At 39.3% G+C, this 15397-nt stretch overlaps 3 protein-coding genes across 3 annotated transcripts; all 3 read right to left on the bottom strand.

Annotated features, from left to right (window-relative positions):
* Positions 1–14194, bottom strand: LOC112562853. Its single transcript, XM_025236420.1, has 4 exons — positions 12478–14194; positions 2075–2301; positions 1080–1220; positions 1–401 (listed from the first exon to the last, which is right to left on the bottom strand). Exons 2-4 carry the CDS (start codon positions 2268–2270, stop codon positions 238–240), a joined length of 501 nt encoding a protein of 166 aa, XP_025092205.1. The 5' UTR covers positions 2271–2301; positions 12478–14194; the 3' UTR covers positions 1–237.
* LOC112561575 (epithelial membrane protein 1-like) lies at positions 7770–8979 on the bottom strand. Its single transcript, XM_025234138.1, has 3 exons — positions 8784–8979; positions 8289–8429; positions 7770–7924 (listed from the first exon to the last, which is right to left on the bottom strand). Exons 1-3 carry the CDS (start codon positions 8977–8979, stop codon positions 7770–7772), a joined length of 492 nt encoding a protein of 163 aa, XP_025089923.1.
* Positions 10834–12485, bottom strand: LOC112562854 (epithelial membrane protein 1-like). The gene is made up of 3 exons (XM_025236421.1): positions 12250–12485; positions 11755–11895; positions 10834–11508 (listed from the first exon to the last, which is right to left on the bottom strand). Exons 1-3 carry the CDS (start codon positions 12443–12445, stop codon positions 11354–11356), a joined length of 492 nt encoding a protein of 163 aa, XP_025092206.1. The 5' UTR covers positions 12446–12485; the 3' UTR covers positions 10834–11353.
* Positions 14195–15397: the final 1203 nt, after the last annotated feature.

Genomic DNA, 15397 nt, shown 5'->3' with positions numbered 1-15397 from the left:
TTTGTGATGTGTAATGTGAGGTCTGTCACGAAATCAACACCACCTTGCCTAGGGGTATGGCGACACCTTGTGCAACACATATTGCGAGAAAGTCAAAATGTTGTACATGGCATTTAGTTTATAAGCAAACATTAAATAAACAGAAAAATGTGAAAGTGAAAATGACGAGAATATCATTTATGTTTCTGATAAGCAAGGTAGACTGTCCGTGATATTATAACAACTTCACAGTTTAGTTTATGACATCCTTGATCCTACAGCAAAACCTAAAGTGGCGAGGAAGCTGAGAATACATGCGATAATAGAGAGGATGAATCCGTAACCAAAGTCAAGTCCTGTTTCGTGACGAAGTGAAGATGACTCAAGACCAAACATGACAAGTTCTATTATCAGAAAGAGCACTGAAACAGACAAAAAGGAAAGCTTTTTTATTTTTAACATTCTTGCGTTTTAGTGAGTTTGTTTAGGTGGAGAAGAACATAATCTTATAGGTTATACATATATTGGGGACCTAGCAACATCAGCGGCTTACAAGCATTGTTCTTATCATTAAATACTAGTTCTCCGAAAAGTGTATGAATGCAGAAAATAATAACGGTTAGCAGACACCCAGTGACACTGATTTCTTCCATGTCAGGCTAAGTAACTGACTTTTATAATTAGTTGTGCCCAAACACATATTGACCATTATCTGGGCAAGAAATGTTTAACAACCTTTCGGTTAAAAAATACTGATTTTTGTGCCTTATTTTTTTATTTTTTGAAATCATTGTTCTTAATAGTTTTTGTTGTTTGTGGAGAAATAAAACGTATTAGAGAGAGAAGGCAAATAATAGTATCCATAAACAAAATCAATGATAACATTCATCACCGGGAATCTCGAACATCGTCGGTTTGATCCCCATGTAACAACAGATATACAGATACACACAGCTATTAACTGAGAAAGTGACAGGAAGTGATAATAAGATTGATAAGTGTTTGTTGTAGTCAAGCAGCAATGATTTATTGTAAATTAGTGACTGGCACAAAGTGGATGAACTCTCTGTTTTACACTCTCTCAATCACACGAGGCTTACCTGAAGCAACGCACGAAGCAATGGCAGCTACAGAAACCTTGGCCGTGTCTTCAAAGACAGAATGTAGAATCCCAGCAACCAGACTTCCGGCGATGGTCAACAGACCCAGGATGGAGTACGCCTGACATACCCTCCAGTAATCTAGGACCAGACAAGAATTCAAATCTTTTTCTTGTCTGCACATTAAAGACACGAAAGACATCAATCTGATGATACCTTAAAATATGTTTACTTGGTTAACTGGATAATATAAACATAAAAGAAACTTCTTTGGAATGTTACTTTCAACACTCATTCTTTCCTCAGTTTGACAAACTTGTTTTTATTAACAGCCGTTGGCAAAGCAGTTATCTTCGTATAATCTTCATCAATTCGTAAGCTCTATTATATTTCAGTTTCGTTACAAAAATTTAAAGCCAAGCAAAGGTTTTTAATATACAAGAAATGATTATCTTCTAATGAGACTTGCATCAAAACTTCATTTTCTTCATTCTGAATCACTCATCTTATTTTATCATTAAACCATTTTCTGCTGTAAAGTTAGTTGCACAAAATATTTTTATGTGGACTATCCCCACCGCAGCCAGTGTAATAAGCTTTGAGCTTGTGACTGTTGACGGGTCACCTGACATAGCATGTTAAAGACCTCAGTGAACCTAAAGATTTGACCACTCAACAGACATCAGGTAAAAAGGTCAATGTCACACGGCGGAAGTTCATAAATCTAATATTTTGCTTAAACTTGAGCAGCTGAGGGCTTGGTAGGTGGTTACCTGACAATGGAACCTGTGATACAATGTTCAAAACTGAAAGAATGCATTGTAAATGGTTTCTTGATCTGAAGCGTACGAAGTTACCTACATCAGTGTGTGTGCATGCGCGCGCTCATGTCAGTCTTTGAGTGCCCACAAATGCATACATTTAATAAAAACAGTGATGATAGTAATTTTGACTTCTAGTTTTTAGTGTAATTACTTTTATTGCACCACCGTTACCTGGCATCAAGCTGCTCGGCACATCTGCGCACATACCGTTGATACACGAACGAAATAGTCCAAGCTCTCCACCCCTGTCTCCTCTCGAAAAGACCAGCCACCCGGTTCCCACTACAGCCACGAGCTGGAATATCAAAGCCACCACACAACAGACGATGGCCACACAGACTGGAATCTTGGGCACCTTGCAGGCCATCTTTTACTATTTCCTCGTCAGCTCTACAATATTTTCTATAATTATTTTCTGTGTGAAAAATATCTGTTAGTAGTAGTTGTTGACGTCAAGAAATAAAACCAAACAAATGTTGTTATCTTGTTCCAGCGGATGAAATCCTCCAACATAGGTTTGAAAATCTGTTCCTGGCTTGTCCACAGCAGAGGTCGTACCAATGCTACCTTACCCTTAAGTGGCCAGAATATTTATCTGACCAGGTAGGTAAGTTTCTTGCCTGCTTGATGAGCACATTCAATGCTCTACTAGGTTTTCGCCTCCCGTCCACATGATATAATACCTTTTGACTGAATGGGAAATCTCTTACGCGAGTAACCAGGAAGGTTAAGCATGGAATGTGTTATCAGGGATTTGCTGGAAGATATTGGACTTTGCTGGCTGGCGGTTGTTGTTCACTCCCCTCCCCCTGGCAACCCTGAAATGGGCATACAGGCCTAATCAACAAAATGTTCGAGTTCGAGTACTCTAGGTATGACCTGCAGTGAATAATACAGCCGGAGTCAGCACGACTTTTCCCAAGATTAGACTGGACTAAAAGCCTAAATGTCACCAAAATCAAATACAGATATTACCTTTCATGTCAGTGTGCTATGAACATAACCCACACAATACGGCGGTGTGTGTGTGTGTGCAAGGCGTTCATAGGTCGAGATTCAAAGATTGTGGATACTGAGACTGCTAGCAAATGGGAAAAAAGAACAGTGAGAGAATACTTTTTGAAAAGAAAATAATGAGAAACCTAACAGTGGCACATATACAATGGATATGCCTTAATGAAAGTATCCAAGACATGCATATCCTCTTAATTTTTATCCCCTATTCACTTCATTTGTATTTAAGGGAGATCAGCAAAGTTGAACAAGCACAAACTAGATTGCACAAGAGTGTTGGAAAGAGTTGTCTACCTCTACAAGCTGCTAATATTTTATCATCAGTTTAGCTCACAGGTACATCTTAGCATCCAGGATCCTTCTGTAGATCACAGGAAAACAGAGAAAAAATGCAGTACTTAGGGACAGTTTTCCTAACTCAAGCCAAAAGCTTTCAATCAAATATTATTTGAGTTGTTTCTTACTTCGTTGTCTTCCAAACATTACCTACCTTCCATTCGAAGGTACTAAGGGAGGTCACTTCGACAATGCGAATAGAAAGGAGGAAATCTTGCTTACGTCCCTTCATCAAATATCTCAAATATCTTACAAACGTGTAGAGCTAGTTGTGTTTCGGGATTATATGTTTTATGTATTTTTCTGTTTTGTTTTTGTCACGGACCAGTCCTTGACTTCGCAATGTTAACCCCTTTGCTTCACAAGGGCTGGATGTATGGGAAGAATGAATAGGGAAGTCAGAGGTGAAAGGGTTAAATAAGACGCCAGAAATGGGTAGAACAGAGCTCACCCGAAAATTGGCAGGAAATTGATAGAAAACCTCACTTGGGTTCATAACACAGAAAAGGAAAGACGCTCCTTAGTGGAGAAACGTACTCATCTCACCCTATATATTGTTGTGTAGATAAGAGTAGTGCATACGGATGGACGGTCTGTAAACCTGTTGTCAGTAGTTGATGTTGAGGTCAAGAAATAAAACCAAAAAAATGTTACAGCGGATGAAATCCTCCAGAATATGTTTGGAAATCCGTTCCTTATTTGTCTGCGCCAGAGGTCTGTCCAGGTTACGTTACCGGGCTTTGAAGTGACCAGAATATTTATGTTCACCTGGAAGACAAGTTTCTCGCCTGCTTGACGACTAAATTCAAGGCACATGCACTCACTTACCCACCAGACAAGTCAGTCAAGTGGATTTTACTCAATTCTCGATTTACTTGTCGCACGTCTTTCTCGCTAACAAATAAAATACTAAAAATCTTTGTAAAAGCTCGTTATAATTTCACATCTCCGATTACTTTTGTCAGAAAGGGAGTATCTTAGATCTTTACCTATTTCATTAGTTTAACAGATGTTAATTTGTCAGGAAATATCAGATATTCTCACTAATCTAATAGTGTTTAATTTCTGAAAATTATTTATTTTTATTACACGTCATCCTGATTTGGAAGACCATAGTTTAGTAAATTACTTACTTACTCTTCTTGTAAGCAGTCAGATTATGAAATTATACTTGCAAAGAAAGTTTACACTCGAACAGCTCTCTCGTCCTATTAGCTCATGCTTTCATTCAAACATTCACAGCCATTCAGCCACTGAAAGAAAATATACTTCAACCTTTATTTAATCCAGTCAGATCGTACAGTCCCATAGTGGAAATGTTTTCTATAAGGAAAACAAAAACAAACTTAAACTCATCTGTCGTCACATTCGACAAGTAAACAGCAATTCAACATAAAACGGCAAGGGTGTTTCTCAACTCATTCATTAATTCGTCTCTGATACCGGCCGTCGTTGGGGGGAGCACGTGGATAGAGGCGGCATCAGACGAGACCCGCTACTCACGTGTTGTGGGCGGTAGTCAGCAGGTCCTCAGTCTCCTCCACGTTCGTAAAGCAGTTCTTCCTCTGACCTCGGCAACGTCCATCACTCTCCCAGGTTCCTTGAAAGACAGTCTTCCACAAGGTGCCATGCCGGGTCACGTGGTCAAACTAGACCAGCTTACGTCACTTGACTGTTGCAAGTAAGGGCTTCCTGGTGTCCAGCGAGTGTGGCGACCATGCTTCGTACAAAGTTACTGGTTTTATGTTATCTCTACGTGATCTGAGGCATCTAAACTGCTATTGTTATTTGTACGATCCTTCTTAACCTCTTGACAAAGGTATGCCATGTTGTTTTCTGTATTTCCTGCTACTCAACTCATTCTTTATAGAGCTGAAAGTGTCAGTAACCGTCTCATATAATGTTTTGTTGTAAACTGTGTTGTGGACTTGGCACCTGCAGGTGTTTTGGAGCTTCCCAGTATGTAGGTATGATGACACACTTTTATTATTATATTTTTTCGATGATGGGTCTTTTTGCTCTGTCCTTTCTTCTGTGCTTGTTGTTTAATAGAGCCTAATGTACACTAGTGCTCAGTCGTAAGCTATTTTCTCGATTCCTCCAGTTTCTCCTGACATACCTCTCCGCCCACCTTTTGCAACAAGTGGTGAGTTAAACAGGTAAAAAAGTGCAAAACTGAAAAAAAAATTGAAAATTGAGGAAGGATAACCCCGAGGCCGGTCCTGAAACAAGGAAAAGAAGAAGCAACTAGTGTATGGGACTGGTTGTATGGGCGTGGTGAGGTTTGGGCATTGTTATGGGAAACATGGGTGGAGTACGATGTTCCTCCCTACACCCCACCACCCGTCAGCCCACCCCTCCTACACACACACATTCTCTCTCACACCACCTTTTCCTTCTCTGCTCATCTTTCTCCTCGTTTAAGGATGTGATCCTAGTCCTGGGAAAACCCTTGTCCATGACCAGACTGTGACAACAGGTATCAGTAGGAAAACTTTAGCCGCACGTACAGCCTTTGATCTTAGCACTGAACACATCAATTCCAGTTATAAAAATAAAAGACTGAAAAATACAAGACCCGAACAAATGGCATGAAACACAAAGACATGAAACATTTTACATAAAATACCTTATTTCAAACGATGCTAGATTGTTCCAGGGGTTTATTTCTGTGGAAGTGTGTTTACAACTTTTTATTAGTGTCAGTGATGCAAACAGACCTTTGTAAACATAATTACACTTGGTGGTGCCATGCTGGTGTGTGTGTATATCTATAATTATATTTCGTGAAGAAATGCTGATTGAGAATTTTTTTTCTTTCCCCCAGATCAAGGTCTTTAAACTACTGATGAGTTGTATTTGTCAAGGGAGGAAAAAGCTTCAACAAACTACATTTTTACTAGAATTTTACTCACTTGAAAGTTAACACTGAACGAAGAAGGAAAATGAAGGAAAATAATACATTGTGGGTGAGGGGGAGGTCAGGTAAAACTGAACTGATGGGTGTAGGAGGAAAAACTAAATTTTTGTGTGCCTGTGCGTGCGTGTGTATGTGTGTGTTTGTCGCCTAGTCATTACGCCTTATTGTATTTTATGTCGCAGACTGTTTACAAAAGAGTACAAGCTTATTTACTAGTGTATCGGCACCACTGTACCTTTACAGTATACCAAGACAGAAACGTTTGTAAGTCCCAGAGCCTGTGTCTTGCACTGAGCTGTACACTATAATACACAAGTTCATTTAGACAAAGAGGAACACGCCTTGGGCTTTATGGGGGAAAATAACACTTCCACGTTAATCCCTCTTATTATCAAACCGAAGGTTGTCCCCACCTGCACGTAGTCACCCTCGTCAACAGGATAATTAATCAGAGCACTTTCATTTTCTCTCTCCCTGTCAGTAAATTGAGGAGATAACTTTTTTCTTCCTATTCTTTAACAAAAAAAAGTCCTCCCAGTCTTAAAGGAAATAAAGTATTCACTGGATACTGGAGTATTATGGGAAGCGTATGTCCTCGTTTTCATCTATCATTGTAAGGACGTTGAGATATTTCCCTCCAGGAAACAAGCTGAGCTCACGAACCGATGGGTTGCTTAACCACCTAGTACTTTAAGAACTACACATTTAAAATATTCTGATTAATTTATTACTATTATTTAAGAAAATCAAAATTTCCCAGTCAATTAGTCTGTATTAGGAAAATAGTCGTGTAATGTGTACTGTGAGGTCTGTCACGAAATCAGCGCCATCTTCCCTGGGGATATGGTGACACCTTGTGTAATACACCTCGAGGAGGATAGGTGGGGGAGCGCATGGACGCGGTGCTATAGGAGGGACAAGGTCAACAAATTAGGTCGCAGGGATGGCGTGGTCGTTTCTAACAAACACAGAACAAGTTTCATTTTCGGTTTAGCTTATTAGAAAACAAGTATGGAACAGATATTTTTAAAAAGTGACCAACAACAGAAGAAAAGCAGTATAAATCAAAAGTAGAATGTTGTAATGAAATATTTACAGAATAAACAGTACAAAGCAAAAGTAAAAATTTTTAATGAAATATTTGCAAAAACAAATTTTAATGGCAAAATGTTGTACAGGACATGTATTGTATAAGCAAGCATTAAATACACAGAAAAATGTGAAAATAAAAATGATGAGAATATCTTTCATGTCTTTTGAAGACATTACATTATGATAATTTCACAGTCTACCACACATGGTAACCCTTCTTCCCCTGAGCTTACACAGCAGCCAAACACTAATATATATATATGACACTACAACACGGTCCATATATTGACTCCCTCATCGAATTTGTTGTCATGCAATTTGAGCTCATCAAAATGCTACAAAAAAAAAATGAATGTAAAACATGAAGGATACATAACAGAAATTTTAAACAGCTTGTAGTTAGCTTGTGTCCCAGTGAGAATACAAGGCTACGTGACTGCTACGTAAACATTTACACTTTAAAAAAAAAATTATTTTTCTCATCAGACAACAGCCAACGTATGATTACATCCGTGATCCTACAGCAAAGAGCACAGCGGCGACGAAGCTGAGAATACACGCGATAACAGAGAGGATGAATCCATAACCGAAGTTATATACTTTACGAAGGGAAGATGTCTCAGCACCAAACACAGCAAGTTCTATTATCAGGAATACCACTGAAACACACAAAACGAAAGTTTTTATTTTGAATATTTTCAAGTTTTTAGTGAGCTTTTTCCTAAACTAAAAGGGAAATATTAGCAGCAGTAAAGTATTGTTCATATCAATAAATACTTGTGTATGAGACAAAGTGTAATGAGACCAAGTAGCATTGACTCTTTCCAAACTAAGTAACTAGCTTTTTTATAAGTAGTTCGACACGAAGCACATCTACTATATAGTTTTCCTAGGAAGAAAACATTAAAGAACCTTAATGCTAAGAAATGCCAACTTTTATGATAGAAATTCTGTTTCAAAATATTTACTCATTAGTTTTTATTGTGTTTTGCACTCTCTCAGCCATTCACACACGAGGCTTACCTGAAGCAGCACACGAGGCAATGCCAGCTACAGACACCTTGGCCGTGTCTTCTAAGACAAAATGTAGAATTCCAAGAACCAGACTTCCGGTGATGGTCAACAGGCCCAGGATGGAAAACGCCTGACATGCCTTCAACCAGTCTAGGACCAAATAAATAATAATTCAAAGCTTCTTCTTGTGTGTACCTTACACGAAAGGCATGAATCTTACGATACCTTAAAATATGTTTACCTGATTACCTGGCTAATGTAAACATGTAATTCCTTTGAATTGTTATTTACTACAATCATACTTTATTTCCACAGTTTTGTATGATCTTTTTTATAAACAGCCTCGTGGAAATTAATATATTATAATATTTGTCAAACCATAACTCTATTAGATCACAGTTTCGTTTAAAAAAAAGTCTTGAAAGCGAAACAAGCTTTTTTGATATTTAAGTAATGATATTAATCATGCGAAGGCAAAACTTGAATCAAAATTTCATTTTGTACCTTCTAAATCATTCATCTGGTACTCTGTACACACACCGTTGACGCATAAACGAAATAGTCCAACCTCTTCACTGTTGTCTCCTACCGAAATGACCAGCCACCCGGTTCCCGCTACAGCCACGAGTTGGAATATAAAAGCCACCCCGCAACAGACGATGGCCACACAGATTGGAATCTGGAGCACCTTGCAGGCCATATTTTGCTATTTCTTCGTCAGTTCTACAATATTTTCTGTTTGACGTGGAGAACCTGTTTCTTCCGATATCCAGGTCTGACTACAGCATCAAACCAAGAACTTTAAACTTGAGTTTTGCATTTTCTTTGTACACTGTTTTCATTGGCTGCTTCAACTTGTCACAGAGGGTGACATGACACTAAAAAGCCAGCACAGTGAGAGTGGTCGAGCCGGATCTGTCGCGTAATTAACAGTTTGAATTTTTTTTTCTTTTTTTGGGGAGGGGGTGTTTTATTTTGTTTGTTGTTGTTGTTTTGTTTTTAGAAAGTTTTCCACTTAATGGTTACAAAAAAAGAAAGGGGAAGACCTTTTAATTGACCGTTAGGCGCCAGCGCTTCACTTCCCAAGGAGACACTGCAAATGGGGGGACACTGGGTGTAGGGGAATGGAGGATAAGTATGGATAGAAAGGTGCAGTCTACGGGGGCGGGAGGCAGAATTTTTCCCTTGCGAACAGGTTGGGCTGCACTGACCTTTTAGGGCAAATGTTTCACGCACTCTGATTGGCTGGAATTCCTCCGACCCTATTGAATGCGGGAAAAACTTCCGTGGCCGCGAGATGGGCCGTCACTGTTGGGGCCTGGGTAATGGCAGATGCGATGAAGTATGAGAAAAGTTTGTATTTTGTTTCGTGAGTTGTTTATCGTTTTAATGGCATCTTGGAATATTTGTCTCAGGAAAGTTGAGATCGCTCGTCCTCACAGGCAGCGACAGTTTGTGCAACCTCTGACCCCAAGAGGCAGCGTTTGTGATGGAAGAAGATTGATGTCTCTCGTCCCCCAGAGACAGCCTCATACTGTATAATGTCTAACCCCGAGTGGAGACGTCAGTGGTGTTTTGTTTGTTTAATTGTTTCTATGGTTTAAGATAATTTATTTGTGTGTGTGTTATGTTTGATTTTCAGCCAAGAAAGGAACTTTCTCTCAGGACTGTTTAAAAACATGATATCTTAGTAAGGATTGATTAATATATTTTTATCAGTTGCTATGGTATAAATTTAGCTAATATCATTAAAAGTATACAGGCCTACAGAAGAGGTAATTTTCTAGACAAAAAATAAACGCGTTTAAAAAAAAAACAGGAGACGATTTTCTGTCCCCCGTCACTACCTCCGTGACACCCCGTGACTGTCTAGCCTTATAACTAGAACCATCTCTGTGTGTAAGATTTCTAACCTCACCTTACAACTGACAGTCAAGGAAAAATTCGAATATGCCACGCCTGCTGATTATGCATAACATTTGACCTTAATCAGCACATAAATGATATTTATCTTCAAGAAAGATTCACGAACACTTGCGCAAACAAGAACAAAATACAAAAAGTTAAAATTATAGGTGAAAAGCTTGCAAAATAAATGAAACTATTTGACGGTTGTCATTATTTTTTCTTGCTTGGTGTTGAGCTGTAACTTTGTCAAGTCAATCAACGACAAGATGCACAACTCAACTGTACCTTCTTATTTAAAGAATTTTTAAAGAAACCAAACTGTCCAGGTCCTTCAGTCTGTATTAGGAAAATCGTCGTGTAATGTGTAATGTGTAATGTGTGATGTGAGATGTGAGGTCTGTGATGAAATCAACACTGACTTCCCTGGGGATATGTTTACACCTTGTGTAACACCTTGAGGAGGACAGGTGGGGGAGTGCAGGGACAGGTGAGCTATAGGAGGGACAAGGTCAACAAATTAGGTCGCAGCAATGGCGGGGTCGTCTCTAAGAAACACAGAACAAGTTTCATTTTCGGTTTAGCTTCTTAGAAAACAAGTGTGAAAAAGATATTTTCAAAAAGTAATCAACAACAGAAAAAAACCCAGTATAAATCAAAACTATAATGTTGTAATGAAATATTTACAAAATAAACAGTACAAAGCAAAAGTAAAAATTTTTAATGAAATATTTGCAAAAACAAATTCCCATGGCAAAATGTTGTACATGACATGTATTGTATAAGCAAGCATTAAATACACAGAAAAATGTGAAAATAAAAATGATGAGAATATCTTTCATGTCTTTTGAAGACATTACATTATGATAATTTCACAGTCTACCACACATGGTAACCCTTCTTACCTAGCAGCCAAACACTAATATATATATATGACACTACAACACGGTCCATATATTGACTCCCTCAACGAATTTGTTGTCATGCAATTTGAGCTCATCAAAATGCTGTAAAAAATTAATGTAAAACATAAAAGCTACAGAGGATATAACAGAAATTTGAAACTGCCTGTAGTTAGCTTGTGTCCCAGTGCGAATACAAGGCTACGTGACTGCTATGTAAACATTTTAAAAAAATATTTTTCTCATCAGACAACAGCCAACGTATGATTACATCCGTGATCCTACAACAAAAAGCACAGCGGTGATAGAGCTGAGAATACATGCGATAACAGAGAGGATGAATCCGTAACCGAAGTTATATGCGTGACGAAGGACAGATGTCTCAGCACCAAACACGGCAAGTTCTATTATCAGGAAGACCACTGAAATAAAAATAATAAAAACAAAAGTTTTTATTTTGAATATTTTCAAGTTTTTAGCGAGCTTTTTTTTACCTAAACTGAAAAGGAAATATTAGCAGTATTGTTCATATCAATAAATACTTGTGTATGAGACAAAGTGTAAGGAGTCCATAGAATGATAACGGTTCACCACGTGACATTGACTCTTTCCAAAGTCAGACTCTTTACAGACTAACTGACTTTTATAAGTAGTTTCACGAGACTTACCTGAAGCAGCGCACGAGGCAATGCCAGCTACAGACACCTTGGCCGTGTCTTCAAAGACAAAATGTAGAATTCCTAGAACCAGACTTCCGGCGATGGCCAACAGGCCCAGGATGGAGAACGCCTGACATGCCTTCAACCAGTCTAGGACCAAATAAATAAGAATTCAAAGCTTTCTCTTGTGTGCACCTTACACGAAAGACATGAATCTGATGATATATCTAAAGACGACTGAATGGTTACCTGGCTAATGTAAACATATAATTCCTTTGAATTGTTATTTACGACAGTTATACTTTCTTTCCACTGTTTTATATGATCTTTTTCATAATCAGCCTCGTGGAAAGCAGTTGTTTTCCCACAATAAAACCATAAACTCTATTAGATTCAGTTTCGTTTAAAAAAAAAGTCATGAGAGCAAAGCAAAGCTTTTTTGATATTCAAGTAATGATATTAATCATGCGAAGGCAAAACTTGAATCAAAATTTCACTTTGTACCTTCTAAATCATTCATCTTGTATGTGGTACACACACCGTTGGTGCATGAACGAAATAGTCCAACCTCTGCACTATCGCCTCCTACCGAAATGACCAGCCACCCGGTTCCCACTACAGCGACGATCTGGAATATCAAAGCCACCCCACAACAGACGATGGCCACACAGACTGGAATCTTGGGCACCTTGCAGGCCATCTTGTACTGTATCCTCGTCAGCTCTACAATATTTTTCTGTTAGGCGTGGAGAACCTGTTTCTTCGGATATCCAGGTCTGACTGCTGCATCAAACCAAGAACTTAAAACTTGAGTTTTGCATTTTCTTTGTGCACTGTTTTCATTGGCTGCTTCAACTTGTCACAGAGGGGGACATGACACCAAACAGCCAGCACAGCGAGGGTGGTCGAGCCGGATCTGTCGCATGACTAACAGCTTGATTGGGGGTTTCTTTTTCTTTTTTTTTCTTGGGGGGGGGTATTTTGTTTCTTTCGTTTGTTGTTGTTTTATTTATTTTTTTTTAGAAAGTGGAAAAGAAAAGAGGCAGACTTTTTAATTGACCGTTGGGCGCCAGCTCTTCACTTCCCAAGGAGACACGGCAAGTGGGGGGACACTGGGTGTATGGGAGTGGAGGATGCGTATTCATAGAAAGGTGCAGTCTACGCGGCCGGGTGGCAGAATTTTTCCCTTGCGAACAGGTTAGGCTGTACTAACCTTTCAGGGCAAATGTTTCGTGCACTCTGATTGGCTGAAATTTCTCCGACCATATTGAATGCGGGGAAAAACAATTCCGTGGCCGCGAGATGGGCCGTGAGGGTTTGGGCATGGGTAAAAAAAATGCTAAGGACCCATGGGCGTGGAAAATGCGATGAAGTATGAGAAAAGTTTGTATTTTATTGTATTTTATTTAGCGTTTTAATGGCATCTTGGAATATTTGTCTCAGGAAAGTTGAGATCGCTCGTCGTACAGGCATCGACAGTTTGTACAACCTCTGACCCCAAGAGGAAGGGTTTGTAATGGAAGAAGGTTGATGTCGCTCGTCCCCAGAGACAGCCTCATACTGTATAATGTCTAACCCCGAGTGGAGACGTCAGTGGTGTTTTGTTTGTTTAATTGTTTCTATGGTTCAAGATAATTTATTTGTGTGTGTGTGTTTTATGTTTGATTTTCAGCCAAGAAAGGAACTTTCTCTGAGGACTGTTTAAAAATAAAATATCTTAATAAGGATTGATTAATATATTTTTACCGGTGGCTGTGGTATACATTTAGGTAATATCATTAAAAGTATACAGACCTAGAGTTATTTTCTAGACAAATAAAAAACGCGTTTAAAAAAACATAAGGGATTGTCTAGTTGTCTAGTGACTGTCTAGTTGGCCTTATAACTAGAACCATCTCTGTGTGTAAGATTTCTAACAGCACTCACCCTACAACTTGTCTTTACTGACAGTCAAGGAAAAATTGCCACGAATATGCTACCTACTGATTATGCATAACCTTTGACCTTAAACACACTCTTTGCTCACCCTCTACAGTCTAAGCGATACAAAGACATGAATTGAATGAGGAGAAGTAGAAAAGAAGAACTAGCACTTGATACATGACCCTCACTGACTGCAAGAGATACACTTGTTACTTCGGCAAAACAACTTTCTCAACCGGGAAGTTCTGACCTGGAATAGTCTATACCTGGCCCCAGAGGGCATGAAAGAACAGAGTAATGGCCGGGTGGGATACATCAACCACCATCCTGCAAGCCCTGCAGGGATTCGCTGGGTGTAGATTGTACCCCCAGGGGGAAAGGTCACAGCAAATACATCTTGTAAGTGCACGAACCACCCGGTCGAGTATGACCTTCTGGTTTGGTTTTGTTGTTGTTGTTGTTGTTGTTGTTGTTGTTGTTGTTGTTGTTGTTGTTGTTGTTGTTGTTGTTGTTGTTGTTGTTGTTGTTGTTGTTGTTGTTGTTGTTGTTGCTGTTGTTTGGGTTTTTGTTGTAGGTTTTTTGTGTTGTTGTTTTTTTGGTTTTGTATTTTTGGGTGGTGCTGCCGTAGCACACAGTAACGGAGAATGTCCATACACTCTCGATGATCTGTCTTAGGTCAAATTTCTTCAGCTGGCATTGGAAGAGTGAAACAATATCTCGTGAAAACAGTTGATTTCCAAGAGAATAAAATAATGCGTAAGCACTAGACCTTATAATTTTTTCAGATCACTGTCATTTTACATGGTGCGGAAAAGATACTGCGCAGAAAATCATTTTAGCACAGGAAAAACATTTGTCTTATATTAGCCTTTACCTGAACACCTCGCCACAGGTGTCTGGGGTCGCACGGTGTTTTTGGGGACCAAACATTTCCGCATGCAGGGAACCGTTAAAGGGATAACTTACTCAGTGAACGAAATCCCCGAGGAAAAGGTGAAACCTCGCCATTCACACCGCGAGACAGTTGCGGGGGGCACAGGGGAGCTAAAGAAGGGACATGGTCGTTGAATGACTGACAACTTTTGTAGCACGTGGTGTGCAAAGGTAATTTGGTCGTTTCTGCGAAGCACCTAACAAGTTTCATTTTCACTTTAGTTTATCAGAAAACAGTGTGGAAAATAGATTTCTAACCAGTAATCCACAAGGGAAGAAAAACAGCATAAATCAAAAGTAAACTTTTATATGACAAAAAAAAAGACAGGAAAATGTGAAAGTGAAAATGACAAGAATAATGTGTTTATCTTTTCAAGACATCTTTTGAACACATAGTATGGCAGCGGTTCTCAACCTGTGGGGCGCGACCCCCTGGGGGGTCGCGACGTGCCTACAAGGGGGTCGCGAAGGTGGTCATTTTTTTAAAAAAGTTTCTTATACTGGTATTAGTGAAATTAGTTTACCTTGTGTAACCGAGTGGTGCGGGGTCTCAAACTCCAAATCTCTTCTCCCTATTCAAGTACACTGTCTAGGCAATGCAGTGACTTCTCACTTCCAAAACTCAAAACACAATCCCCCTCTCAACAATTAAGCCTCCAATCTCCCTCCTCTCGCCTTTTGCCCTCTCTCTTCCCCAATCTCTCATCGCTGACTCCCCTCTCCCTCTCCAGTCACACCTCTCTTCTTTTTTTTAAACATCTAAAAGGCACGCATTCAGGAAACGTCCATCATTCAC

The sequence above is a fragment of the Pomacea canaliculata genome, linkage group LG4, assembly GCF_003073045.1.
Source record: "Pomacea canaliculata isolate SZHN2017 linkage group LG4, ASM307304v1, whole genome shotgun sequence".
In the NCBI taxonomy this organism is placed as follows: domain Eukaryota; kingdom Metazoa; phylum Mollusca; class Gastropoda; order Architaenioglossa; family Ampullariidae; genus Pomacea; species Pomacea canaliculata.
The sequence above is the reverse complement of the archived record's forward strand: the minus strand, read 5'-3'. Positions and strand labels throughout refer to the sequence as shown.